Source organism: Rana temporaria, chromosome 8 (assembly GCF_905171775.1).
Source record: "Rana temporaria chromosome 8, aRanTem1.1, whole genome shotgun sequence".
NCBI lineage: Eukaryota > Metazoa > Chordata > Amphibia > Anura > Ranidae > Rana > Rana temporaria.
The window spans coordinates 181455808-181482937 of NC_053496.1; the positions used below are offsets into that span (position 1 = coordinate 181455808).

Consider the following 27130-nt stretch of genomic DNA (forward strand, 5'->3'; position numbering starts at 1 on the left):
GGGGAAATGGCTTCTTATGGAGAGGGGGAGAAGTTGCTGGTCAGTATTTGTGTCCCTCCATAGAGGAGTGCACACTCCATACTACCCTCTGTGTGCATTCTATATATATATTATGTGCCTGTTTATTGTATATATGCTGTGTTATATGTTTATATATTGTACTATAGGGGTGTACAGTGTATTATATGTGTTATATATATTATATAGGTGTGTACACTGTATATACATAGTGTTCTATGTTTATTTATTGTATATACTACAGTTTGGTACACTGTTTTTCCTGTTTATACATTATATTATATATATGTTCTATTATATATTGTTTATATACTATATTATAGTATTCTATGTATATACATTATGTTATATATTATATTATATGGGTGTACACTGTAAATACAGTACTCTATGTAGATATATATATATATATAGTTTTGTAAGATAATCGCCCAGATTCTCAAAGGGCTTACGGCGGCACAACGCAATGTGCGCCGTCGTAAGTCCTAATCTGGGCCGTCGTATCTATGCGACTGATTCTTAGAATCAGTTACGCATGGATAACCATTAGATCCGACAGGCGTAAGGCTCTTACGCTGTCGGATCTTAAATGCAATTTTTTTTTTTTGCCGTTAGGTGTCGCGTCCGTCCTTTTCCCCGTCGAGTATGCAAATTAGCAAAATACGCGAATTCCCGAACGTACGCGCGGTCGACGCAGTGAAGTTACGACGTTTACGTTAGATTTGCGACGCGTAAAGTTGCCCCTGCTATATGAGGGGCAACCAATGTTAAGTATGGCCGTCGTTCCCACGTCGAAATTTAAAAATGTACGTCGTTTGCGTAAGTCGTCCGTGAATGGGCCTGGACGCCGTTTACGTTACGTTACGTTACGCCGCCGCAGTTTTACGCCCAGATACGAGAATCTGGGCCAATGTGTGTATATATATTGTATATACCGTACTTACTTACATAGTATTATATGTGTGTGTATATATATATATATACACAGTATCTCACAAATGTTGTGTAGTGAGTGTACAGCTTGTATACCAGTGTGAATTTGCCGTCCCCTCAAAATAACTCAACACATACCCATTAATGTCATCAAAAGTGAGTACACCCCTTAGTGAAAATGTCCAAATTGGTCCCCAAATTAGCCATTTTCCCCTCCCCCGGTGTCATGTGACTCGTTAGTGTTACAAGGTCTCAGGTGTGAATGGGGAGCAGGTGTGTTAAATTTGGTGTTATCGCTCTCACTCTCTCATACTGGTCACTGGAAGTACAACATGGCCCCTCATGGCAAAGAACTCTCTGAGGATCTGATATAAAGAATTGTGTCTCTACATAAAGATGGCCAAGGATATAAGAAGATCGCCGAGACCCTGAGACTGAGGTGGCCAAGACCATCCAGCGGTATAACAGGACGGGTTCCCCTCAGAACAGGCCTCGTCATGGTCCACCAAAGAAGTTGAGGTCACGTGCTCAGCGTCATATCCAGAGGTTGTCTTTGGGAAATAGACGTATGAGTGCTGCCAGCATTGCTGCAGAGGTTGAAGGGGGGGAGGGGTCAGCCTGTCAGTGCTCAGACCATACGCCGCACACTGCATCAAATTGGTCTGCATGGCTGTCGTCCCAGAAGGAAGCCTCTTCTATAGATGATGCACAAGAAAGACCGCAAACAGTTTGCTGAAGACAAGCAGACTAATGACATAGATTACTTGAACCGTGTCCTGTGGTGTGATGAGACAAGATAAAGGTATTTGGTGTCAGATGGTGTCAGGCGTGTGTGGCGGCAACCAGGTGAGGAGGACAAAGAAAAGTGTGTCTTGTCTACAGTCAGGCATGGTGGTGGGAGTGTCATGGTCTGGGGCTGCATGAGTGCTGCCGGCACTGGGGGGCTACAGAACATTGAAAGGACCATGAATTCCAACATGTACTGTGACCTACTGAAGCCGATCATGATCCCCTCCCTTCAGAGACTGGACCGCAGGGTATTCCAGCATAACGACCCCAAACACACCTCCAAGACCACCACTGCCTTGCTAAAGAAGCTGAGGGTAAAGGTGATGGACTGGCCAAGCATGTCTCCAGACCTAAACCCTATTGATCATCTGTGGGACATCCTCAAACAGAAGGTGGAGGAGCGCAAGGTCTCTAACACCCACCAGCTCCGTGATGTCATCATGGAGGAGGGGAAGAGGACTCCAGTGGCAACCTGTGAAGCTCTGGTGACCTCCATGCCCAAGATGGTCAAGGCACAAATGGTGGTGGCCACACAAAATATTGACACTTTGGGCCCAATTTGGACATTTTCACTTAGGGGTGTACTCACTTTTGTGAGATACTGTATATATATATATATTTATAACACAGTCGGCTTCTCCCTGGTTTTTAGGTCAGCTAAGCGGCGTAATAAGAAACCGAGGGCGGAACCCGCTTGTAGAAGAATTATTACATAGGCCACCTAAAGATGGTACGGAGGATGGAAAAGAGTGGCATAATGGAAAGGATATTTGACCTCGCCCTGGAGATCATCTGCCTTCTGACCGGAGAGGTGAGGAGGATTCTGGGAGGTCACATGACATCACTCTTATCTCTATTAATAATACACAGACCTGACTGGAGAGGTGAGGAGGATTCTGGGAGGTCACATGACATCACTCTTATCTCTATTAATAATACACAGACCTGACCGGAGAGGTGAGGAGGATTCTGGGAGGTCACATGACATCACTCTTATCTCTATTAATAAAACACAGACCTGACCGGAGAGGTGAGGAGGATTCTGGGAGGTCACATTACATCACTCTTATCTCTATTAATAAAACACAGACCTGACCGGAGAGGTGAGGAGGATTCTGGGAGGTCACATGACATCACTCTTATCTCTATTAACAAAACACAGACCTGACCGGAGAGGTGAGGAGGATTCTGGGAGGTCACATGCAGTGGCATTTCTGTCACCCAAGGCCGATCAGGAGTGTGTATCCACAGATTTCAGGAATGAGGAGTATAAAACGCAAAGATTGCAGGGGTCAGGAGTATGTATCCACACATTTCAGTGACGAGGAGTGTACCTACACACCCCCCCCCCCCCCCCCCCCCCCCCATGTATGCCATTGGTTGAGTGACATTGCTATTTCTGTTCAAATACAGAGTTTCCCTGCCGTCAAGAAGTCTGGTGACCGCATGACAATCACAGTGCCTCCACTTCACTCCCTGACTCCGGAGAAACACAAGAAGCGAAAGATTCTAGAAGTCACCAAGAAGATGATGGAGCTGCTGACAGGAGAGGTGAGCGGTGCCGGGAATTCTGGGACATTATCCAGTAACAGACAAGGGATGTGTCTGGATGGTGACTGTATCATTGTGTGTGTCAGGTTCCTATAAGGTGTCAGGATGTCACTGTCTATTTCTCCATGGAGGAGTGGGAGTATTTAGAAGGACACAAGGATCTCTACAAGGACGTCATGATGGAGAATCAGGAGATCCAACGGCACCAGCAGGTAGAAGCTTAACAACCGATGCCATTTGTCTTTTTTCGACCTTGCAACTTCTGCCTTGTTACTATTATTTTTTCTTATACATTCAGAGTGGAAGCCTGACTGATTTTAATGTTATTGTTAAAGAAGAAGTTGACGATGAAGTAGATGAGAACGACGTCACAGGGGAGTCAGAGTTTTCAGAAGGGTGCAAAGATCTCGACAAGGACGTCATGATGGAGAATCAGCCGCCCCTCACATCACCGGGTAAGAGGAGACTTTATTGTAAAGGAGAGAACAGTACGGAGGCTCCACCTAGATCCCCCATCATCTGATAAACACATAGAAACAATGTATTCAGTCAGTGTGTGTGTTTCCTACAGATGGATCCAGTAATGGGAACCCACCAGAGAAATGTCCCCGCCCTCTGTATTCCCGGCTAACAATGGGGCCCAAACTGTAGGGTGGTGCACATTATTGTAAAGGAGAGAGCAGTACGGAGGCTCCACCTAGATCCCCCATCATCTGATAAACATATACAGTGGAACATCGGATTACGAGCATAATCCGTTCCAGGATCCGTTCTCGAGCCTTATCGAGGTCAGGCGAACTGCCCTCGGGCCTAGTCAATATTCCAATCGCACACAGACCTGGATTAATGGCTCGTAGAAAGAGAGTGGGTGCTGAAACGATCCCCAGCTAGGCACTGGAGCCATCAAACAGTTAAAAAATATTCGCCAGCACACCACGGATCGCAGACAGCGTCCAAATATTTAATACAAATAAGGCATTACAAAAACAGTGCAACGTTTCGAGGCCACGCAGGACCTCTTTGTCAGGCAAGTAATCAAGTGAGTCAGTGTATCAAAAAGACATGTCCTCGGGCCTTTCCAGGCTGTTTTTCTGAATGGCGCCCCCACCCACCTCAGGCCAAATGCGGTACTGCAGGCCACATTAGCTTGAATTCTGCTCGTTTTGCGAGACAACACTCGCAAACTGAGTCAGAATTCTTTAAAAAAAGTTGCTTGTCTTTCAAAAGCTTGTTAACTAAGTTACTCGTGAACCAAGGTTCCACTGTAGAAACAATATATTTAGTCAGTGTGTGTGTTTCCTACAGATGGATCCAGTAATGGGAACCCACCAGAGAGATGTCCCCGTCCTCTATATTCCCAGCTAACAGTGGGGCCCAAACTGTAGGGTGGTGCACATTATTGTAAAGGAGAGAGCAGTACGGAGGTTCCACCTAGATCCCCCATCATCTGATAAACACATAGAAACAATGTATTCAGTCAGTGTGTGTGTTTCCTACAGATGGATCCAGTAATGGGAACCCACCAGAGAGATGTCCCTGTCCTCCTCTGTGTTCCCGGGATTCCACACAGGAAGGTCACACCACCCCCCACCATCATCAGGTAGGTGGGCCAGGGAGTCTCCAAAGTGATGGAAAACTCTTTGACCCCTTGGCATGACGGGCGGGGCTTACAATTTTCTAGTTAAGATGTTATTTTGTGGCTTTAGGTTGGACTTGATACGAAAGATGAGCGTAAAGCAGAAGAAGAAGAAGAGACGTATGCGCTAGGCGATCGGCCGTCTGCGGAGGAGGAGGTGATGATGGTGACAATTAAAGAAGAGGACTTTTCTTCGGATTTCGAGACAGGTAAACGATGGACTCAAAATAGTTATTTTTTAATATTTCAGAGTAGGGAAGTAACGAAGATCAGTCCTATCAAGCTGATGAATCTTTCTTTTTTGTGTTTAGCCTTTGGACACAGCGCCAAAACCACCCTGGACCATTGTCTCTCCTTACCGCCATATCGTAAATTGGAAGATGGTGGCTTCACACAAGACGATCAAGCTGAAAACCCCATCACCCCCAACACGAGACTTCGCAGGGCAGATGGATCTCCAGATTCCTATAACGCCAAAGACCTGAGCCGCAAATCTCACACTCGGAAAGTCCATCCGGGGCGTTACAATGCCTACAGAATAGCTAGTCCCTCTAATCCCGAGGAAGCCTCTCTCGGTCAAACAGACGCCACACTCCACAAGGCCCGAGTTGGAGGCAGTGAGATGTTTTCCTGTTCCGAATGCGGCAAATGCTTCACGTCCAAGTCCACCCTTCGCGGCCACCAGAAGGTCCACACAGGCGATCGGCCGTTCCCGTGCCTCGTTTGCGGGAAGCGCTTCTTGCGCAGGACTCACCTTAATGTCCACCAGACCACCCACATCGGCGACCGGCCATTCAAGTGCTCCGAGTGCGGCAGAGGCTTTGCCAAGAAGTCCGACCTGCAGACTCATGAGTTCACCCATTCGGGGGAGTTTCCCTTCTCCTGCTTTGAGTGCGGGAAAGGCTTCTCCCGGAAGTCCCACCTCCTGAGGCATCGGAGGTCCCACACAGGGGAGCGCCCTTTCTCTTGCCCAGACTGCGGGAAGTGTTTCGTGGACAGGTCACAGCTCACCGCACACGAGAGGTTTCACACGGGGGAGAAGCCGTATTCCTGCTCGGAGTGCGGGAAATGTTTCTCGGGTAAATCAGGGCTGAATAAACACTGGAAGGTCCACACTGGAGTGAAGCCGTACGCCTGCAGCCACTGCGGGAAGTGCTTCCGGGGCAAGTCGCAGCTCGTCCAGCACCTGAGGGGGCACGTGGGGGCAAAGCCTTACACGTGCTCCTACTGCGGGAAGAACTATGCAGTGGAGTCCCAGTTGATCGCTCACCAAAGGTCTCACACAGGGGAGAAGCCCTTTTCCTGCTCAGTGTGTGGCAAATGCTTCGGCCACAAGCCGACACTGGTCAACCACATGAGGATCCACACGGGAGAGAAACCGCACTCGTGCACGGAGTGCAACAAGTGTTTCTCGCGCCACGCGGACTTGGTGGCACACCGGAGGACACACACGGGCGAGCGGCCCTTCCCTTGTTTGCAGTGTGGGAAAAGGTTCCAGAGAAAGACACAGCTTGTTAAACACATGCAGCAGCACAAAGAGGCTGAGGGTCCCGGAGGACAGGACGAGGAATCTGAAAGTGGGCAAACGCCGGAGAGCTCGCAGCAGTGATAGGAGGCGATGTGGGCAACGGTTCCACAGCACGTGAAATTTGGTGAACACCTCAGAGTTCTTGGAACTGCTGTAGAGTCAAATCCAGATCTCCAAATGATTGGGGGTATCTAGAGGACGTGAAATTTGGTGAACACTGGAGAGCTCTTGGAACTACCGTAGAGTCAAACCTGGATCTCCAAGTGATTGGGGGCATCTAGAGGACATGAAATTTGGTGAACACCTGAGAGCTCTTGGAACTACCGTAGAGTCAAATCCAGATCTCCAAGTGATTGGGGGCATCTAGAGGACGCAAAATTTGGTGAACAATGGAGAGCTCTTGAAACTTCCATATGTTGGTGGCCTTCCATATGTCTGGACTCCTCCAATAGCTCCCTATGTGATAGCAGATATATACTGTGACAGGTTCTCTTTAATGAGACATCGGGGGTCTATTAGACCCTTAATCCTTCCTGAGTTCTTACTAACCAGGAAAGATTGGTGAACATCCATTCACTGGTCTCCTCCCTCTCTACCCATCAACACCTGCCATGTATGTACCGGGTCTGTAGGTGGGATAGTGAAGCCCAGGATTCATGTAGGGAGGGGGAGAAACCACCTTAAGATTCCTCCTCATTGGACATTTCTGGGGGAGGGAGGGGGCACATGGGGAGGTGGAGGAACCACCTTAAGATTCCTCCTCATTGGACATGTGAACATCCATTCACTGGTCTCCTCCCTCTCTACCCATCAACATCTGCCATGTAGGTCCCGGGTCTATAGGTGGGATAGTGAAGCCCAGGATACATAAAGGGAGGGATCACATGGGGTGGTGGAGGAACCACCTTAGGATTCCTCCTCATTGGATATTTCTGGGGGAGGGAGGGGCCACGTGAGGAGGTGGAGGAGCCACCATAATATTCCTCCTCATTGGACATTTCTGAGGGAGGGAGGAAACACATGGGGAGGTGGAGGAAGCGCCTTAAGATTCCTCCAGTTGGATATTACTGGCAGAGGGAGGGGTTACATTGGGAAGTGGAGCAACCACCTTAAAGAGTCACTAAAGGAATTTTTTTTTTTAGCTAAATAGCTTCCTTTACCTTACTGCAGTCCTGGTTTCATGTCCTCATTGTTCGTTTTTGCTTTCATGTTGCTGTAAATCCTCTCTGTTCTGGACACTTCCTGGTTGCCTGTTTCCTGATAACCACAGTACTGGGAGATTTCTCACGGTGGTCACTAATCAAGGAGCTGTGTGTAAAACGAAACTGGATTGGTGCTGAGGAGTTTTAGACAAAGTATCACTGCTCTCTATTGGCTGACTGCCCTCTAGTGGCTCTCTGTACATCAGAGAACCAGCAAACAACAGCAAAAACTAAACTACACTGCAGGCACATTATATGATTGTTTTTTTATCTATTTTTAATCATTTTTAAAAGGAATCAGTTAACTATTATGTCTCTATGCCCTGTAAACAGTCATTTCAGCTAAAAAAAAAATTTCCTTTAGTGACCCTTTAAGATTCCTCCTCATTGGACATTTCTGAGGGAAGAGTCACATGGGGAGGTGGAGGAACCACCTTAAGATTCCTCCAGTTGGACATTTCTGGGGGAGGGAGGGATCACATGGGGAGGTGGAGCAACCACCTTAAGATTCCTCCTCATTGGACATGTGAACCTCCATTCACTGGTCTCCTCCCTCTCTACCCATGAACACCTGCCATGTAGGTCCCGGGTCTGTAGGTGGGATAGTGAAGCTCAGGATTCATGTAGGGAGGGGGAGGAACCACCTAAGATTCCTCCTCATTGGACATTTCTGAGGGGAGAGAGGGATCACAAAATTGGAGGTGGAGGGACCACCTTAAGATTCCCCCTCATTGGACATTTCTGAGGGAGGGGCCACATGGGGAGGTGGAGGGACCACCTTTAGATTTCCTCATTGGACATTTCTGGGATGTCCCCCCCATCCTTTGCTTTAGTTCCTCCCAGCCCTCTATCACTACAGAACGTTGTTTCTAACCTTACAACTCCTGGCATTTACAGAGCTCAATAACTTAAGCAGAGAAAGTTCAAACATGACTCCTCCCCCTCCCTGCTCTGTATGGCTCTGTGAGTCGTTACAATTAGAGAGAGATCGTCTTAAAACCTATTAAAAATTTGAACTTGGTGAGGGGGAAATCGAAACAGCCTGATTCTGGCGAAGTGCAGAAACTGCCAAGTTTTTACTGTATCTGTCCACTATTGTGTGTACTGGAAGTGGGAGGGGTTTTGGTGGTCCGTCATTGTGTGTACTGGAAGGGGGAGGAGTGTTGGTGGTTTGTGTCTGGAGGTGGCTCTGTTTCTCTATCACGTCTATCGGTTTGAGCTTTAGGTATCTTCTGTGTCTTCCGTCTTCACGTCTCGTAGATCCTACAATGAACTGAAATTAAAGAGATCATATGAAAAACAAAAAACGTGGTAATTTTTTTTGGGGGGGGGGGGGGTGTAGCCCATTGGTAAGATCCCGTAAATGTCTCTGAGGACTCGTCGGTTAAAATGGAGCTTACCTACCTGAGATTTCACTGGGTAGGTTCTGGTGATGCAGCCTGGAGCTCACTGGTGCCCCCTGGGAAGGCTACATCACCAGGGGCTTCTAGGGAGATCTCAAGTGGCCTCAACAGGGCATTCCTGAGAAGACCAGAAAGTGGGAATCCAGTGGAGGTAAGTAATAGAAAAGATTATTGTCCTCAATAAGTGGAGTTCCCACTATCCCTGCGAGACCCATTATTAGGGGTTCCCACTAACTCTGCCATGTCCCCCTTATGAGGGGTTCCCACCATCCCTGCGATACCCATAATGATAGGTTCTTACCATCCCTGCTGTTGTTATAATGAGAGGTTCTCACCATCCCTGCTGTTCCCATAATGAGGGGTTCCCACCATCCCTGCTGTCCCCATTATGAGGGGTTCCCACCATCCCTGCTGTCCCCATTATGAGGGGTTTCCACCATCCCTGCTGTTCCCATTATAAGGTGTTCCCACCATCCCTGATTACCTCATTATGAGGGGTTCTCACCATCCCTGCTGTCCATTATGAGGGGTTCCCACCATCCCTGCTGTATCCATTATGAGGGGTTCCCACCATCCCTGCTGTGTCCATTATGAGGGGTTCCCACCATCCCTGCTGTCCTCATTATGAGGGGTTCCCACCATCCCTGTTGTCCCCATTATGAGGGGTTTCCACCATCCCTGCTGTGTCCATTGTGAGGGGGTTCTCACCATCACTGCTGTCATTATGAGGGGTTCCCACCATCCCTGTGCTCCACATAATGAGGGGTTCTCACCAATCCTGCTGTCCCCATTATGAGGGCTTCCCACATCCCTGCTGTCCATTATGAGGGGTTCCCACCATCCCTGCTGTCCCCATTATGAGGGGTTCCCACCATCCCTGCTGTCCATTATGAGGGGTTCCCACCATCCCTGCTGTCCCCATTATGAGGGGTTCCCACCATCCCTGCTGTCCATTATGAGGGGTTCCCACCATCCCTGCTGTCCATTATGATGGGTTCCCACCATCCCTGCTGTATCCATTATGAGGGGTTCCCACCATCCCTGCTGTGTCCATTATTAGGGGTTCCCACCATCCCTGCTGTGCCCATTATGAGGGGTTCCCACCATCCCTGCTGTCCATTATGAGGGGTTTCCACCATCCCTGCTGTGTCCAATATGAGGGGTTCCCACCATCCCTGTGGTCCACATAATGAGGGGTTCCCACCATCCCTGTTGTCCCCATTATGAGGGGTTTCCACCATCGCTGCTGTGTCCATTGTGAGGGGGTTCTCACCATCCCTGCTGTCCCCATTATGAGGGGTTCCCACCATCCCTGCTGTCTATTATGAGGGGTTCCCACCATCCCTGCTGTCCCCATTATGAGGGGTTCCCACCATCCCTGCTGTCCCCATTATGAGGGGTTTCCACCATCCCTGCTGTGTCCATTGTGAGGGGGTTCTCACCATCACTGCTGTCATTATGAGGGGTTCCCACCATCCCTGTGCTCCACATAATGAGGGGTTCTCACCAATCCTGCTGTCCCCATTATGAGGGCTTCCCACATCCCTGCTGTCCATTATGAGGGGTTCCCAACATCCCTGCTGTGTCCATTATGAGGGGCTCCCAACATCCCTGCTGTCCATTATGAGGGGTTCCCACCATCCCTGCTGTGTTCATTATTAGGGGTTCCCAACATCCCTGCTGTCCATTATGAGGGGTTCCCACCATCCCCGCTGTCCCCATTATGAGGGGTTCCCACCATCCCTGCTGTGTCCATTATGAGGGGTTCCCACCATCCCTGCTGTCCCCATTATGAGGGGTTCCCACCATCCCTGCTGTGTCCATTATGAGGGGTTCCCACCATCCCTGCTGTCCCCATTATGAGGGGTTCCCACCATCCCTGCTGTCCCCATTATGAGGGGTTCCCACCATCCCCGCTGTCCCCATTATGAGAGGTTCTCACCATCCCTGCAGTCTCCATTATTATGGGTTCCCACCATCCCTGCGGTCCCCATTATGAGGGGTTCCCACCATCCCTGCGGTCCCCATTATGAGGGGTTCCCACCATCCCTGCTGTCCCCATTATGAGAGGTTCTCACCATCCCTGCAGTCTCCATTATTATGGGTTCCCACCATCCCTGCGGTCCCCATTATGAGGGGTTCCCACCATCCCTGCGGTCCCCATCATGAGGGGTTCCCACCATCCCTGCTGTTCCCATTATGAGTGGTTCTCACCATCCCTGCTGTCCCCATTATGAGGGGTTCCCACCATCCCTGCTGTCCATTATGAGGGGTTCCCACCATCCCTGCTGTGTCCATTATTAGGGGTTCCCACCATCCCTGCTGTGCCCATTATGAGGGGTTCCCACCATCCCTGCTGTCCATTATGAGGGGTTCCCACCATCCCTGCTGTCCATTATGAGGGGTTCCCACCATCCCTGCTGTGTCCATTATGAGGGGTTTCCACCATCCCTGCTGTGTCCAATATGAGGAGTTCCCACCATCCCTGTGGTCCACATAATGAGGGGTTCCCACCATCCCTGCTGTCCCCATTATGAGGGGTTCCCACCATCCCTGCTGTCCCCATTATGAGGGGTTTCCACCATTCCTGCTGTGTCCATTATGAGGGGTTCTCACCATCCCTGTGGTCCACATAATGAGGGGTTCTCACCAATCCTGCTGTCCCAATTATGAGGGCTTCCCACATCCCTGCTGTCCATTATGAGGGATTCCTACCATCCCTGCTGTCCATTATTAGGGGTTCCCACCATCCCTGCTGTCCCTATTATGAGGGGTTCCCACCATCCCTGCTGTCCCTATTATGAGAGGTTCTCACTATCCCTGCTGTGTCCATTATGAGGGGTTCCCACCATCCCTGCTGTGTCCATTATGAGGGGTTCCCACCATCCCTGCGGTCCCCATTATGAGGGGTTCCCATCATCCCTGCTGTGTCCATTATGATGGGTTCCCACCATCCCTGCTGTCCCCATTATTAGGGGTTCCCACCATCCCTGCTGTCCCCATTATTAGGGGTTCCCACCATCCCTGCTGTCCCCATTATGAGGGGTTCCCACCATCTCTGCTGTCAGCCAGACAAAAAAAAGCGCCCTATAACAGACGTTCTCAATCCTCCGTCCTTAAGTCCCCCTAACAGGCCATGTTTTGGGAGTTTCTCTTGGATAAAATAGCTGTCCAAAATACCAAGCCATTGACTCTGATTCAAAGCATCTGTTCAAGGTGAAGGAAAACCTGAAAACCTGGCCTGTTGGGGGTAGTCGAGGACTGAGGTTGAGCACCACTGCTCTATAAGACAATCTTATAAACCATCGATTTATAGAACACCCGACAACCCAAGCGTAGGTAAGTCGTTGGGACATAGGCGGTGGGGCCCCGTTATAGATATAGAGAGATCTTTGTGTGAGGACTTCCTAAACATCAGAACATTCGTAACACTAGGAACCATGCTGCCCTTCCCCCTCCCTTCCTGTTAAACTACACTTCCCAGAATCCTTTGCTCCTCCTCCTCCCACCCTCCCTCTGAATGTCACTGTGTCATCAAACAAAGCCCGGCTCTTCGAGAGGGAGAGAGGTATGTATCCAGAGGCGTGAGCCTCATCCCTATCCCACACGCCATTCTCCTTCCCCCTGTGACGTATAGCGACGTTATTTTCTACGGTCGCATTCTGACGTTGTTTCCTTCACACCGGAGGGGGGCAGTCTCTGGATTGGAGTACAGCGGCAACGTTTTCGATAGTCTTCTCTTTTAGTGGACCCGGTTAGAAGGTGCGTAATGAATAGCGCATGGATTCATCCTCACCAACGTCGAAATGTTCCGATCCCCGGTGTTGTACGGAGTTCCCTCTTTACTGATATTGCTCATTGACAGATCTGCGTTGCCAAAGGTCCTCAGGTCAGGACTGCGGAGGGCGCCACAGACTTCTACGGTTGGGGGAGCATTCTGGTGGTTCACAATCAGGACACGTACTTTTAACTTGATCTCTCGCGTTTGCTAACAGAGGCCAATCGGGTTCCCACCAACGTGACCTCCTTACTTGACTGCGAAACTTTCACCGATAACACAATTCAAACTTTTGCCCGGTCTGCCTGAACGCAATATAAAGTTGTCGACCAAAATCTCAGTCGATTGGTACATATAAAGTCCCAGCTACGACTAAATCCCAGGTATGTGCCTTGAGGTCAGCTGACCACCAACATGACCTCCTTACTTGACTGCGAAACATTCACCAATCAAACATCTACGGTTGGGGCTTGGGGGGGATTCTGCTGGTTCACAATCAAGAAACAGCGGCCAATCGGGCGCCCACCAACATGACCTCCTTGGTGAATGTTTCTCAGTCAAGTAAGGAGGTCATGTTGGTGGGCGCCTGATTGGCCGCTGTTTCCTGATTGTGAACCAGCAGAATCCCCCCCAAGCCCCAACCCAGCAGAATTCCCCCCCAAGCCCCAACCGTAGAAGTTTGGTGAATGTTTTGCAGTCAAGTAAGGAGGTCATGTTGGTGGGCGCCCGATTGGCCGCTATTTCCTGATTGTGAACTAGCAGAATTCCCCCCCCCCTCCCCAAAGCCGCAACCGTATAAGTTTGATTGGTGAATGTTTCGCAGTCAAGTAATCAAACTTCTACGGTTGGGGGGAATTCGCTGTTTCTTGATTGTAAATCAGCAGGCAAATCGGGCGCCCACCAACATGACCTCCTTACTTGACTGCAAAACTTTTACCGATAACTCAATTCAAACATTTACCTGGCTCCGCCTGAACGCAATATAAATTTGCCGACCAAAATCTCTGCCAATGGTACATATAAAATTCCAGCTACGACTAAATCCCAGGTACGTGGTTTGAGGTCAGCTGACCACCAACATGACCTCCTTACTTAACTGCGAAACATTCACCGATAACTTAATTCAAACTTTAGCCGGTCCGCCTGAAAGCAATATAAATTTGCCGACTAAAATCTCCACCGATGGTACATATAATTTATACAAAATAAAATTCCAGCTACGACTAAATCCCAGGTATGTGCCGGGAGGTCAGCTGACCACCAACATGACCTCCTTAATTGACGCAATTCAAATTTTTGCCTGGCTCCGCCTGAACGCAATATAAAGTTGCTGACCAAAATCTACGCCAATGGTACATATAAATTATACAAAATAGAGTTCCAGCTATAACTAAATCCCAGGTATGTGCCTTGAGGTCAGCTGACCACGGCGATCACCGTGTGGGGCACCGGTCCACCCTAATCACTTTTTTTGTCTGGCATCTGGTGGTCTGGGAACCCCAGTTTGTGCTTCAGGTGGGACTGCGAAACATTCACCAATCAAACTTCTACGGTTGGGGGGGGGTTGATTCTGCTGGTTGACGATTGGGAAACAGCGGCCAATCAGACGCCCACCAACATGAACTCTTTACTTGACTGTGAAACCTTCACCTATAACGCAATTCAAACATATGCCCGGCTCCGCCTGAACGCAATATGAAGTTGCCGACCAAAATCTCTGCCGATGGTACATATAAATTATACAAAATATAGCTAGGACCAAATCCCAGGTATGTGCCTTGAGGTCAGCTGACCACCAACATGACCTCCTTACTTGACTGCGAAACATTTACCGATATCTCAATTCAAACATTTGCCTGGCTCCGCCTGAACGCAATATAAAGTTGCCGATCACGATCTCCTCGCCGATGGTACATAAACTACGTATATGCTACGACTAAATCCCAGGTATGTGCCTTGAGGTCAGCTGACCATGGTGATCACCGTGTGGCACCGGTCCATCCTAATCACTTTTTTTGTCTGGCATCTGGTGGTCTGGGAACCCCAGTTTGTGCCACAGGTGGGGGAATCCCAGACCCTCCCACTACAAGCTGCTCGCCGTCTCCCACTCAAACAAAGCCTGACTTGAGTATTGAGATGTTCCTCACCGCCAACAGAATCGGACCAGTGGTTTCATTGTGATTGGCAGAGAGAAAAGGGGCATAAGAGGAGGAAAACCTGGGAGCTCTCTGGAATCTGGCTGCAGTGGAGAAGTCAGATTTAGGTAAACCCAAAGGAAGGGCTGGTGTCGCTTCTTTTCTGGCATTGCTCTTTCATGAAGTATAGGCACCCCTCCAAATTTTTTGAACACTTCCTACAATGAAGGCAATAGACCACAGGGTTCTGATCAAAGAGGGTTAAGGTAGGGTCATTATGACTTATACTTGTCCCAGTCATCTGTGATGGGTTACTACTCCCAGCTTTAGTGGGCATGTCCACCATGAGAATAGTTCTGGCAGAGGTCCTTCCGATATCTTGGAACTACAGCGTGGTCATCTAGAAGATATTTTTGTTGCATTGGGGAATGAGATGGCTTGTTCTTCTTACGTATCAGGTTCTCATCACCCATTCTGAAATCATTCTGACCAGTGGCAGTGCATCCATAGAGGGCGCAGGAGCGCCGCCCCCTCTCTCCTGCACCCGTCACTCACCAATAGGTTCATGCATTGAATTGGGGGGCAAACTGGTGGCTTTTGATGGGCACAGTGGCTGCGTTTGTTGGGCAGTGGCGGCAATTGATGGGCACAGTGGCAGCAATTGATGGGCACAGTAGCTGCGTTTTGGGCACAGTGAGTCTGCAATTGATTTTTTTTTTTTTTTCAGTTTGTTTGTGCCCCCTCAAATTTTGGAGCACCAGCCTCCACTGCTGACCACACATTAACTAGACTTTTCCCAGTCATCTGTGATGGGTCACTACTCCAGCTGTGGTGGGTACATCCATTGTAAAAAGAGCTCTCATAGAGGTTCCTTCAACACCTTGAAACCTCTCTGTGGTCATCTAGAAGGCATTCCTTTACTTGCTTTGGGGAAAGGGAGAGACCACTCCTCTGTATGTACCAGCTTCATATTGCCTATCGCCCTCTCTGAAAGACAGAAAGGGAGATCATCCCGACTATGCATGACCTAGACTTGTCCTAATTATGTGTAATAGTAATGGGTTACTACACTAGCTATAATGAGCTCTTGCAGAGGTTCTTGCAACACCTTGGAACCTGTCTGTGGTCATCTGTAAGTTATTCCTTTTTGCTTTTTTGGGGAACGGGACAGGCCAATCCTCTGCATGTTCCAGCTTCTTATTGCCTTATCGCCTCCTCCAAAAGACAGAGAGGGAAATCATCCTGACCACGCATGACCCAGACTTGTCCCAATCATATGTAATGGGTTACTACAACAGTCGTGGTGAGCATGTCCACCATCTTTTGATGGTGAAGGTTCTTCCAACACAACCTCATTGTGACCATCTAGAACACTGATGGCGAACCTTGGCACCCCAGATGTTTTGGAACTACATTTCCCATGGTGCTCAACTACACTGCAGAGTGCAAGAGAATTATGGGAAATGTACAGCGGAACCCTCGGATTACGAGCATAATCCGTTCCAGGAGAATTCTCGTAATCCAAAGTACTCACATATCAAAGCGAGTTTCCCCATTGAAGTCAAAATAATTTGTTCCGCACTGACTTCAATGGCAATACCGCATGCGGCTAGAGGCAGGGGGGCACCGGAGAGCTTCGGAAACGGCTGAAAAGGCCCAAGGACACCTCGGAAAGACTTAATTCCAGAGATTTGCCGAGGTCCCCTGTCAGTCGGCTGCAATCGGCGAAGTTCGGCTCTGCTCGGCTCCGGCGCCCCCCCCCCCCCCCAGCATCCGGCCAAACGCAGTACTGCACACCGCTTTGGCCTGAATCGTGCTCGTTTTGTGAGACAACACTCGCAAACCGAGTTACGATTTTTAAAAATACAGTGCTCGTATTGCGAAACGCTCGTTAACTGCGTTACTCGCAATCTAAGGTTCCACTGTAGTTCCAAAACATCTGGGGTGCCAAGGTTTGCCATCACTGATCTAGAACTTGTTGTTTCCTGCATTAGAAAATGGGATGGTCCACTTATCTGTGTTCTTATTGCCCATTACCCTCTCTGAAAAATGTCCTGTGACCTTCCATTGTACAAATAGACAGTTTTCACTCGTTATTACTATGCAATAATAATCTTAAGTTGAGAAAGAACCTCTACATGGAGCTCACCCCATATTTTCTGTCCCACGAATCTGTAAATTGGTTCAGAACTGGCCACTGGTACAGGACGTGAGGGGATATTCCTCCTCGGACACAGATCTGACGAGGTTCTCACACTTCCCCAATTTTCTAATATCAAATGGTTATTGCTGTCTATTTCTTTATTGAGGTCATTGCCCCACATTATCCGCAGAGGAAAGTATAGGAGAAAAATGCCCAACCGGAGCACAAGAAATGCAAAAACATTTTCAAATTTTGTAACATTCACTGTATATGTTCCCAGGAGGCAGCGGGGCACAAGACTCCCACCTTGACCGGATACCGCACTCCAAGTCCTCGAGATGGACAACAACCGGAGTTACGTGACAGAAAAGTTATTTAACCTCACACTGGAGATCATCTACCTGCTGTCTGGAGAGGTGAGGAGGATTCTGGGAGGTCACATGACATCACTCTTATCTCTACTAATAAAACACAGACCTGACCGGAGAGGTGAGGAGGATTCTGGGAGGTCACATGACATCACTCTTATCTCTATTAATAAAACACAGACCTGACCGGAGAGGTTGGGTCGGGTGGAGGGGTGACATATTTCGGAGGGGTGAAGCAGATCCTGGGTTGGGTGGGGAGGACACATATTCTGGAGATGTCATATGGTATGGTTAACCATATTTATATGTTCTCCTCTTTCTTTATTTTGTTTAGGATTATATGATTATGAAAAAGTCAGGCGAATGTGTTACACGTGAAAGATATTTGTCGGGAGGACAAAACTCCGCCATGGATCACACAACCGAAAAGAATAAGGAGCTTAAGATTCTAGAACTCACCAACCTGATCGTTGAGCTGCTGAAAAGAGAACGTTGGGGATATTTAGAAGATGGTAAAGACCTCCCTAAGGATGTGAAGACTGAAAATTGCCAAACCTTCTCATCACCGGGTAAGAGGAGACTTTATTGTAAAGGAGAGAGCAGTACGGAGGCTCCACCTAGATCCCCCATCATCTGATAAACACATAGAAACAATGTATTCAGTCAGTGTGTGTGTTTCCTACAGATGGATCCAGTAATGGGAACCCACCATAGAGATGTCCTCGTCCTCGTCCTCTGTATTCCAGGCTAACAGTGGGGCCCAAACTGTAGGGTGGTGCACATTGTTGTAAAGGAGAGAGCAGTACGGAGGGTCCACCTAGATCCCCCATCATCTGATAAACACATAGAAACAATCAGGGCCGATCCTAGGGTCACATGCACCTGGGTGCAGAAATATTTCTGGCACCCCCACATGGGCGTGGTCATTTTTACTAACTCCTCCCCTTTACACATGTTTTTATGGCAATGACTCAACCACAGAGATGCTCCCCCACAAATTCTTCATTACCCTGGGATCCTTACATGATCTCTTAACAATAAACAAAATACAGGAAGAGAAGCAGAGTTCTTTATTGGGACCTGGAGGGGGGCCTCTCTGATGGACACAGAGAGGGCTTCTGTTAGAGAGATCCCCCAGACATACTACAGACATGATACAGGAGATGATCAGAGACTGCAGACGTAGTACAGGAGATGGTGAGAGACTGCAGACGTAGTACAGGAGATGGTCCATTTGACCCCTCTCACACTGGAGGCATTTTTCAGGTGCTTTAGCGTTAAAAATAGCGCCTGAAAAAAGCCTCATCTGCAATCCCAGTGTGAGAGCCCGAGTGCTTTCACACTGGAGCGGTGCGCTGGCAGGACGTCCAAAAAATTCCTGCAAGTAGCTTCTTTGAGGCGCTTTAGAAGCGCTGTATACACCGCTTCTAAAGCACCCCTGCCCATTGAAATCAATGGGCAGTGCCTGTAAAGCGCTTCAGCACTGGCGTCTTCGAACCCTTTTTTTGTGGGGGTTAAATATACCTCTAAAATTATGGTAAAGCACTGCTAAAACTAGCGGCACTTTACCACCGACACCCCCCACACTGTCAGTGTGAAAGGGCTCTTGGTAAATCTCATTATACATCACATTTTGTAGGTGGACTACTGAGGCGCAGGAATGGGCAGGGGCTGTGTATCCTATGCTATCTATCATGCCATAAAACATCTAGAGCAGAGGCAGCCCAGAGCATGTGTAAAGGGATGCTGGGGATGCCATCCCCCAGCACACTGAACACTGTGACTCACCTCGGTTCTCTCTCTGTGCAGCCCAAGATAGAGATGGGAGGGGGAGGCATTCCAACACTCAGCAGCCACTGAAAATTAGAAACCTTGTGTCAGGAAGAGGAGTGGCCCCTCCCCCGAGCACTGCCAGGATGGATGGGCTGCCCTATGCTCGCACATCAGTTCTGGACGGACACACACCTATGCTCAGAACACTAGTTCTGGACGGACACAAACAAGGAGAGAAGGAGGGAGGGAGGGGAGAACTCTGGCACTTCGGCGCCCCCACCTCTGCAGGCGCCTGGGTGCAAAGCACCCTGTGCACCCTGCCTAGGATCGGCCCTGGAAACAATGTATTCAGTCAGTGTGTGTGTGTTCTACAGATGGATCCAGTAATGGGAACCCACCAGAGAGATGTCCCCGTCCTCTGTATTCCCAGCTAACAGTGGGGCCCAAACTGTAGGGTGGTGCACATTATTGTAAAGGAGAGAGCAGTACAGAGGGTCCACCTAGATCCCCCATCATCTGATAAACACATAGAAACAATGTATTCAGTCATTGTGTGTGTTTCCTACAGATGGATCCAGTAATGGGAACCCACCAGAGAGATGTCCCCGTCCTCTGTATTCCCAGCTAACAGTGGGGCCCAAACTGTAGGGTGGTGCACATTATTGTAAAGGAGAGAGCAGTACAGAGGGTCCACCTAGATCCCCCATCATCTGATAAACACATAGAAACAATGTAGTCAGTCAGTGTGTGTGTTTCCTACAGATGGATCCAGTAATGGGAACCCACCACAGAGATGTTCCCGTCCTCTGGATTCTACACGGGAAGATCACACCATCCCTCAGGTAGGTGAAATGCCAACCTTTTCAAATTTGGAGTTCCTGTATGCTGTAGGTCACGATTCATTGTTAAATTTGTCATTTTAGAGTGAACTTCTTGTTGATATTAAAGTAGAAGATATGGAAGAGGAAGAAAAAGGGGCTATTCCGGTGGTCTATCAACCATGTAAGGCTGAGGACATTCCTTTGAAGATCGGCACAGGTGAGCAATAAATGTGACTTTATCATTCGTCTTCAAAACAATCCCCAGCTGCTCCGTTCTTATTATGAACTCATTAATTCCATACATTAGAACGGAGTACGGGTTCCCAAAGTCCTTCATTGGTGATAAAATGTATACATCGTTCTTGTTCAGTCAATGACGTGTCACGACGATTTTGCCATTCTTGAGTCTGGTCTATCTCAGAAGAACATCTGACAGAGTCCTTCGCCTCTGAATTTATTTTACCTGACGCAACCTTAGAAGGCTCTACAGTTTGGTCTCTGAAATCTTGTGAAAACACCCATCAAACTTTGCCACTTTGCCCATCAAACTTTGCCACTTTGCCCATCAAACTTTGCCACTTTGCCCATCAAACTTTGCCACTTTGCCCATCAAACTTTGCCACTGAGGCCATCAAACGCAGCCACTGAGGCCATCAAACGCAGCCACTGTGCCCATTAAATGTTGCCACTGTGCCCGTCTGCCCGGCACTTACCTTGTCTTGGCTGGGCAGCGGGTGACGGCGGTGTCCAGTGTCCTCCATTTCTTCCCCGACACAATGGCTTCTCCCACCCGCTCCTCCTCTCGTCCTCTGCTATGATTGGACTCCTGATAGGCGTCCAATCGCAGCGCCTGTCATTTCAGCCAATCCGGTGACAGATAACACAGACCCGGCGCACCTGATTGGCTGAAAGGGGATTCAATGTTGGCAAAGCAAATTCCTTTGTTTTGCTAACATACAGCTGAGTGAGAAGCGAACGCACAGCATTGTGCCCGCTTATCACATTTTTGGATGCCTATTAGAGGCAATGGCTCTAATCAGGTGCTTCCGAAAAACACCCCCACCACTGTAATTCAGGTGCCAGGGGACAGAAAAAGGGGCCAGACACCTGAATAGGGGGTGTCAGCAGCGACCATAGATAGATTCATGGAATGCATGAATCTATCTACGGGGATTAGAGTGGTGCAGGGGGGTGGGGGGCAGCGGCGCTCCTGCGCCATTTATGGACGCACCGCCACTGATACACATATAAGCGAAGAACTAAAGTTATCACCTTCTGATAAGATAATGGTATTGGTAACAGAAGTTCAACCTCAGTGCCCACATTGCTGACATCTGACCTAATGACCAGGTGACATCTATCATGGCTACATCAGTGGCAACGACAAATGTTGTCTTGCAGACAAGTCTTCATCATAAGTAGAACATCTCCCCATCTTAATGCCAAAATTATATTCTTTTGTAGGCTTTACCAACTTAACAGATCTTTCCTGATATTTTGTATGCGCACGGTTACTTAAATTTACTGTTTGTAGCTCAACATGGGCTCCAACAAGGTTCCAGAAGTCAAGTTTATGGGATCATTCTTTAAGAGTGTTCAAAAAGAGTATCTTGGTTTTACTTGTGAAGCTCCAAGGTCCTCAAGTTCATCCACCGGCCACCAACTTGTTGGGTGAAATATAAGACTTTTTCTATATAATTGATTGAACTACCCACTTGCCCTGCAATGCCAGTGTAGACTCCTCTCTATGGCTGTTTTTGAGTTTATCACACCTGTACAAGAGTAAAACTTGGTAAAAATGGTAAGGAGCCCAAACACACAATTTACCAGTTCCTGAGTACGGTGTTGTCACCAATGACTTTTTCTAGCAGCAAAAGACAATTGGTCTTTTCCCCCCTATTTGCAGTTGGTCTTCTTCTCCCTCCATTGGCAGTTGGTCTTCTTCTCCCCCCCATTGGCAGTTGGTCTTCTTCTCCCCCCCATTGGCAGTTGGTCTTCTTCTCCCCCCCATTGGCAGTTGGTCTTCTTCTCCCCCCCATTGGCAGTTGGTCTTCTTCTCCCCCCCATTGGCAGTTGGTCATCTTCTTCTCTTCCCCATTGACAGTTGGTCATCTTCTTCTCTTCCCCATTGACAGTTGTTCTTTTTCTCTTTCCAAATGACAGTTGGTCTTTTTAATTTTTCCAGCAGATGGAGTAAACACGGAGAACCGCTCTGACGAAAGGTCCTTATCTTTAGAGTGTAAGAAAGAAGAAGAAGAAGATGATGATGTCACACAAGAGTCTTCAGAAGAAAACCACGTTACCACAAATCTACATCAGGGACTTGACAGTATGAATAGATTGTCAGATTCCTCAAAACCCGAAGACAAACCTTCCCCTGATATATCAAACACCATCACCTCAGCTGTCCATCCCAAAGAAGAAGAATCCCAAGATCCCTCTCACCCCAAGGAGTCTTCTCTCAGCAGCTCATTGGGTTTGAACAAAGGCCTTCAACATTGTGACTCTGATAAAAGTGTAAAGCCGACTCAGCAGATTACCCTGACAGAGAGGCCCTTTGCTTGTCCAGAGTGTGGCAAGCGCTTCGCTCAGAAACCAGACCTGGAGGAGCACCAGAAGATTCATACCATTGAGCGTCCCTTTCCTTGCTCTGAGTGCTGGAGGAGCTTCTCCCACAAGTCGGACCTTGTCCGCCACCGTCGGACCCACACCGGGGAGCGGCCTTTTATCTGCTCAGAGTGCGGCAAATGCTTTGCCCAGAAATCAGTCCTTAATCAGCACCACAGAGTCCACAATGGCGAAAGGCCATTTCCCTGCGACTACTGCGGGAAGTGCTTCAGCCAGAAGTCCATTCTCACCAAGCACCTAAGGACTCACACGGGCGAGCGCCCTTTCCCTTGCACCGAGTGTGGCAAATCTTTCTCCCGGAAGTCTATCCTTGTGGCGCACCAGCGCTTTCACTCCCAGGAAAAGCCCTTCCCTTGTCCCGAGTGCGGGAAGTATTTCCGCCACAAGTCCCACCTCGCGGAGCACCGCAAGATTCACACAGGCGAGAAACCTTTCCCATGCTCCGAGTGCGGCAAGTGTTTCCGGTTCAAGTCAGACCTGGTCCGGCACCTGAGGATCCACTCGGGCCTGAGGCCTTACCCGTGCCCGGAGTGCGGGAAGTGCTTCAAGCACCGATCTGACCTCACCATCCACCAGAGGATCCACAGGGACGTCAAACCTTTCGCGTGCTCGACCTGCGGAAAAACCTTCGCACAGAAGGCCAACCTTCTCAACCATCAGAAAACTCACACTCACTGAAAAAGGGAAAACTTTATTTGTAGGGTGTTTCATCCAAAGAAGACCACTCCTGGCCAAAACACAATTCACAAAGGAACCTATAGAATATAAACAATAAGAGACTGACCTTCAGCTGCTAGGTGGTGGTCTGTAAACTCTATCCTCCATTACAGACACTGCTGTAGGTCAGGGTCCAAAGAAAACCCCAAAAATGGGCTTATTTTATGTAAGCTACGGGTGGTGATGTGACCTCGGCTCTTTTACACCACTGTGATGACAAATGTTAGCCGGCAACTCTGTGTAATCCAAAGTTCGAGTCTCTATTGGGTACATGTAAAGTACATAGTATAAATCACTAACACGTTTCGGCCCTAGTGGCCTTACTCATATATTAGTAAGGTCACCTGCCACTCGAAGACCAGGCCTATTCTGACACTTTTTGTCTACAAGTAAAAATCTTTTTTTTTTTTTGCTAGAAAATCATTTAAAGCCCCCAGATATATATATATTTTGTGTGTGTGTGTGTGTGTGTGTGTGTGTGTGTATATATATATATATATATATACACATATATATATATACACAATTTAGCAGAGGCCCTCGAGTATAAAATGATATCCTGGTGGCGCCCCCGGATCAGATACTGGGCTTCCTGATCGATGGAGAGCCCAGAGAAGCAGCAATGGGTGGCAGGAGTGGAGTTGCCCCCCCCCCCTCACCGCCTGTAAAAGCAATCCGGCGGCTAATTAGCCGCTAGTATTGCTTTTAGATGAAAAAGCATCATCGGCTGTAAAAATAAAATAAAAAAATACAAGGGGTTATGGCCTACAGTTGCAGCCTTAAAACCGGTATAACCACTTGAAGCCAGTCAGGAACATGTACGTGATTTGGTGTCAATTGGCTAGGGACGAAACACGTTAGTAGTTTATACTGTGTATTTGACATGTAGCCAATAAAGACTTAAACTTTTGGAGTACAGTTGCCGGATAGCATCTGTCATTGCACTGGTCTTCAGCTGCAGACTACTTTTATAAAGCAGTAGAGCTTGAGTGTTGTATCCAGTGACTTTACAGCACAGTAATGCCTTGTCCGGGGGATTCCGGGAAATCAGGAATGTCTATAGAGCCAAGGCAGTGTGATGGCTTAGCAGTCTGATGTTCTTGCCTTTTGCATGCACTGGGGCCCTGGGGGCAGCTTCCACCAGGGCTTTGCACTGGTTAGTCCCGTGTTTGTGAGGCCTCTAGTTCTGAAATGGTTTGGTCCATTTTTTTTTTTTTTTTTGGTCCTACTGTGTGTCAGTATTGCCACGGTGGGGACCTTACATTGCAAGCTTCTCTGGGGCAAAGACCATCCCTACGTGGGGACTGTGGAATGTGTTGGTTCGATATATAAATACATTAAATTTTAATAAATACATTTTGGTGAACTACAGAACTAGTGGTTTAATCCTTTCTTACTGTCCTAATGATCCCAAGGCCTGGAGCGTCTCCGAGCGATGCACACCAAAGTTCTTGAATCGCTCCTCATCTGCAGTCTGTAGAGTAACGTTTTCAGTGGTGACTCCCTGTACAGAGAGAATAATAATCTATGCTCCTCATTACATAGCTAGGGGTGTGCACAGGTGTAAGTACCGGTTTTCAGATGGCACTGTCTATGACAGGGGTCTCCAAACTTTATAAACAAAGGGCAAGTTCACTGTCCTTCAGACTTTTGGCCATTGGGAGTAGAGAAGGTCCTGATGTCAGTGGGGGAAAAAATGCCCCATCTTTGGTGTCAGTGGGTGGAATTATGCCCCAGCCTTGGTGTTCCATCATTTGTGTTATTGGGCCCCATTGTTGGTGTCATTGGGATAAATTATGCCTTATCGTTGGTGTCATTGGGAGAAAGTGTGCCTTATCATTGGTGTCATTGGGCCCCATTGTTGGTGTCATTGGGATAAATTGTGCCTTATCATTGGTGTCATTGGGCCCCATTGTTAGGGCACAATTTCTCCCAATGACACCAATGATGGGACACAATTCCTCCCAAGACAGGGTGAGTTGCCGCACTTCTCTCTTCTGTCACTGGGTGGTCAGGTGTCTAGTGACATTAGATGGGACGGGGGGAATTGCGGGGACAAATTGGGAGTGAATGGCGTGTTTCAGCCAATGGCTGTGGATTTTTGTGGGTCCCTTGGCCTGCTGGGAGGGCCTATTTGTTTGGGTGGGGTCGGGTGATGGGGGTTCTGTGCCACCTAGACGGCTGTTTGGGTGGACCAGCGACAGAAGAGGGAAGTGTGGCAACTCCAGAATTAGGGTGATATCAACTGACCTCTCAGCTATTGGCCAAGGCCGCTATCACATGGCAAATAAACTTAGGAGCATCCCTGCCTCAGTGTGCTACGTTTATACCAGTAGAGGGGTCACCAGCAGGAGGAAGGGGGTCCTGATTCCTCTATGTAGATCTTTATATCACTAGAGGGATCACCAGCAGGAAGAAGGTCCTGATTCCTCTATATAGATCTTTATATCACTAGAGGGGTCACCAGCAGGAGGAAGGAGGTCCTGATTCCTCTATATAGAACTTTATATCACTAGAGGGGTCACCAGCAGGAGGAAGGAGGTCCTGATATTTCTATATAGATCTTTATATCACTAGAGGAGTCACCAGCAGGAGGAAGAAGGTCCTGATATTTCTATATAGATCTTTATATGACTAGAGGGGTCACCAGCAGGAGGAGATCCTTCTGCTTTGTCTCCAGGGATGGACTGGCCATTGGGACTACAGGGAGTTTCCCGGTGGGCCGATGGCTCAGTGGGCCGGCTTCAGTGACAGCGGACTGCCGCTCCTCTGTCTCTCCCTTCCCGCAGTACCAGCCGCTCTACTCTAATAAAGTAGAACGGCTAGTGGCTAATGAAAGGGGAGAGGGGGCTTGGGTGGCCGGGAGTTGTCCGGCCGCCATGGGAGGGACCTGTCAAAGTGGGCCAGTCTGGATGAAGTCCAGGGCCAAAATTTTGTCCCAGTCCAGCCCTGTTTGTCTCTCTTTTCTTCTATCAATGACCACACTAGGTTTTGCCTCCTTTATCTATTTTCCTGGTGTTTTGGTGAGTTCCGGGGTTTTGACGAGATGGTTCCCCTATCGGATAGGGTCCGGCCTCGACCGGGGGCTACGGAAATCTCAGAGCCTGAACAGCTGTTCGTCAGCTGTCAATGGAGCATGCGCAATGAACAAGGCGCTTGCTCTCGATGCTCGGGGCTGGTTATACACGCCGCTCTTCGCTCGCTTTATACAGCAAGGGGCGGATACTTTTCTGCAAGGGGCGGAAACTTTTCTCTAAGGGGCGGATATGGTGCTTTATGATGCCCAGTGTCGCTCTATACAGCAAGGGGCGGATCATAAAGCACTGGCCGTCCCTTTGGGAAAAGCATCTGCCCCTTTCTGTATAGAGTGAGTGGAGAGTGGAGTGTATAACCTGCCCCAAGCATCGGAAGCGAGCGCCTTGTTCATTGTGCATGCTCCGTTTACAGCTGATGAACAGCTGTTCTGGCTCGGAGAATTCCTTTACCTCCGACTGCGCAGGCGCGGTGCCTGCGCAGTTGAGGCCGGACCCTATTCGATATGGTTCCTCTATCGTTAGAACACCGGCTCTCTCTCCTCTCTTTATGTTCCTCTGAGTCATGGTATGCCCCGAGCAGCTGGTCTGTGATTGATCACATGACACTGGCCACTAATAAGGATATCCTCCATATCTCTGATGAAGGTAACGAGTAGACAATTATTGATGATA

General features: G+C 48.6%; 2 protein-coding genes across 6 annotated transcripts in view; one reads left to right on the forward strand and one right to left on the reverse strand.

Moving 5' to 3' along the window:
- Positions 1 to 23854, forward strand: LOC120910008 (gastrula zinc finger protein XlCGF57.1-like). 5 transcript variants are annotated; one of them, XM_040321836.1, is made up of 9 exons: positions 1 to 39; positions 2393 to 2551; positions 3154 to 3291; positions 3378 to 3503; positions 3590 to 3746; positions 3863 to 3911; positions 4843 to 4891; positions 4998 to 5136; positions 5239 to 7562. In XM_040321836.1, exons 2-9 carry the CDS (start codon positions 2468 to 2470, stop codon positions 6534 to 6536), a joined length of 2040 nt encoding a protein of 679 aa, XP_040177770.1. In that variant the 5' UTR covers positions 1 to 39; positions 2393 to 2467; the 3' UTR covers positions 6537 to 7562. The 5 variants fall into 5 exon arrangements, with proteins under 5 accessions (XP_040177770.1, XP_040177772.1, XP_040177771.1 ...); XM_040321838.1 differs by lacking the exons at positions 3863 to 3911; positions 4843 to 4891; positions 4998 to 5136; positions 5239 to 7562 and adding exons at positions 20020 to 20099; positions 20181 to 20295; positions 22264 to 23854; XM_040321837.1 differs by lacking the exons at positions 1 to 39; positions 2393 to 2551 and adding an exon at positions 2731 to 2770.
- Positions 1 to 27130, reverse strand: part of LOC120910202 (gastrula zinc finger protein XlCGF26.1-like) — a 1148070-nt gene that overhangs the window by 138944 nt on the left and 981996 nt on the right. The window lies entirely within an intron of this gene.

What these genes read in the sequence shown, in the direction of transcription:
- LOC120910008 (XM_040321836.1), top strand. Translation starts at nt 2,468, where the DNA reads ATGGTACGGAGGATGGAAAAGAGTGGCATAATGGAAAGGATATTTGAC. An exon ending in TCTGCCTTCTGACCGGAGAG is followed by an intron (nt 2,552 to 3,153) that starts GTGAGGAGGATT and finishes GTTCAAATACAG; the next exon opens with AGTTTCCCTGCCGTCAAGAA. An exon ending in AGATCCAACGGCACCAGCAG is followed by an intron (nt 3,504 to 3,589) that starts GTAGAAGCTTAA and finishes TTATACATTCAG; the next exon opens with AGTGGAAGCCTGACTGATTT.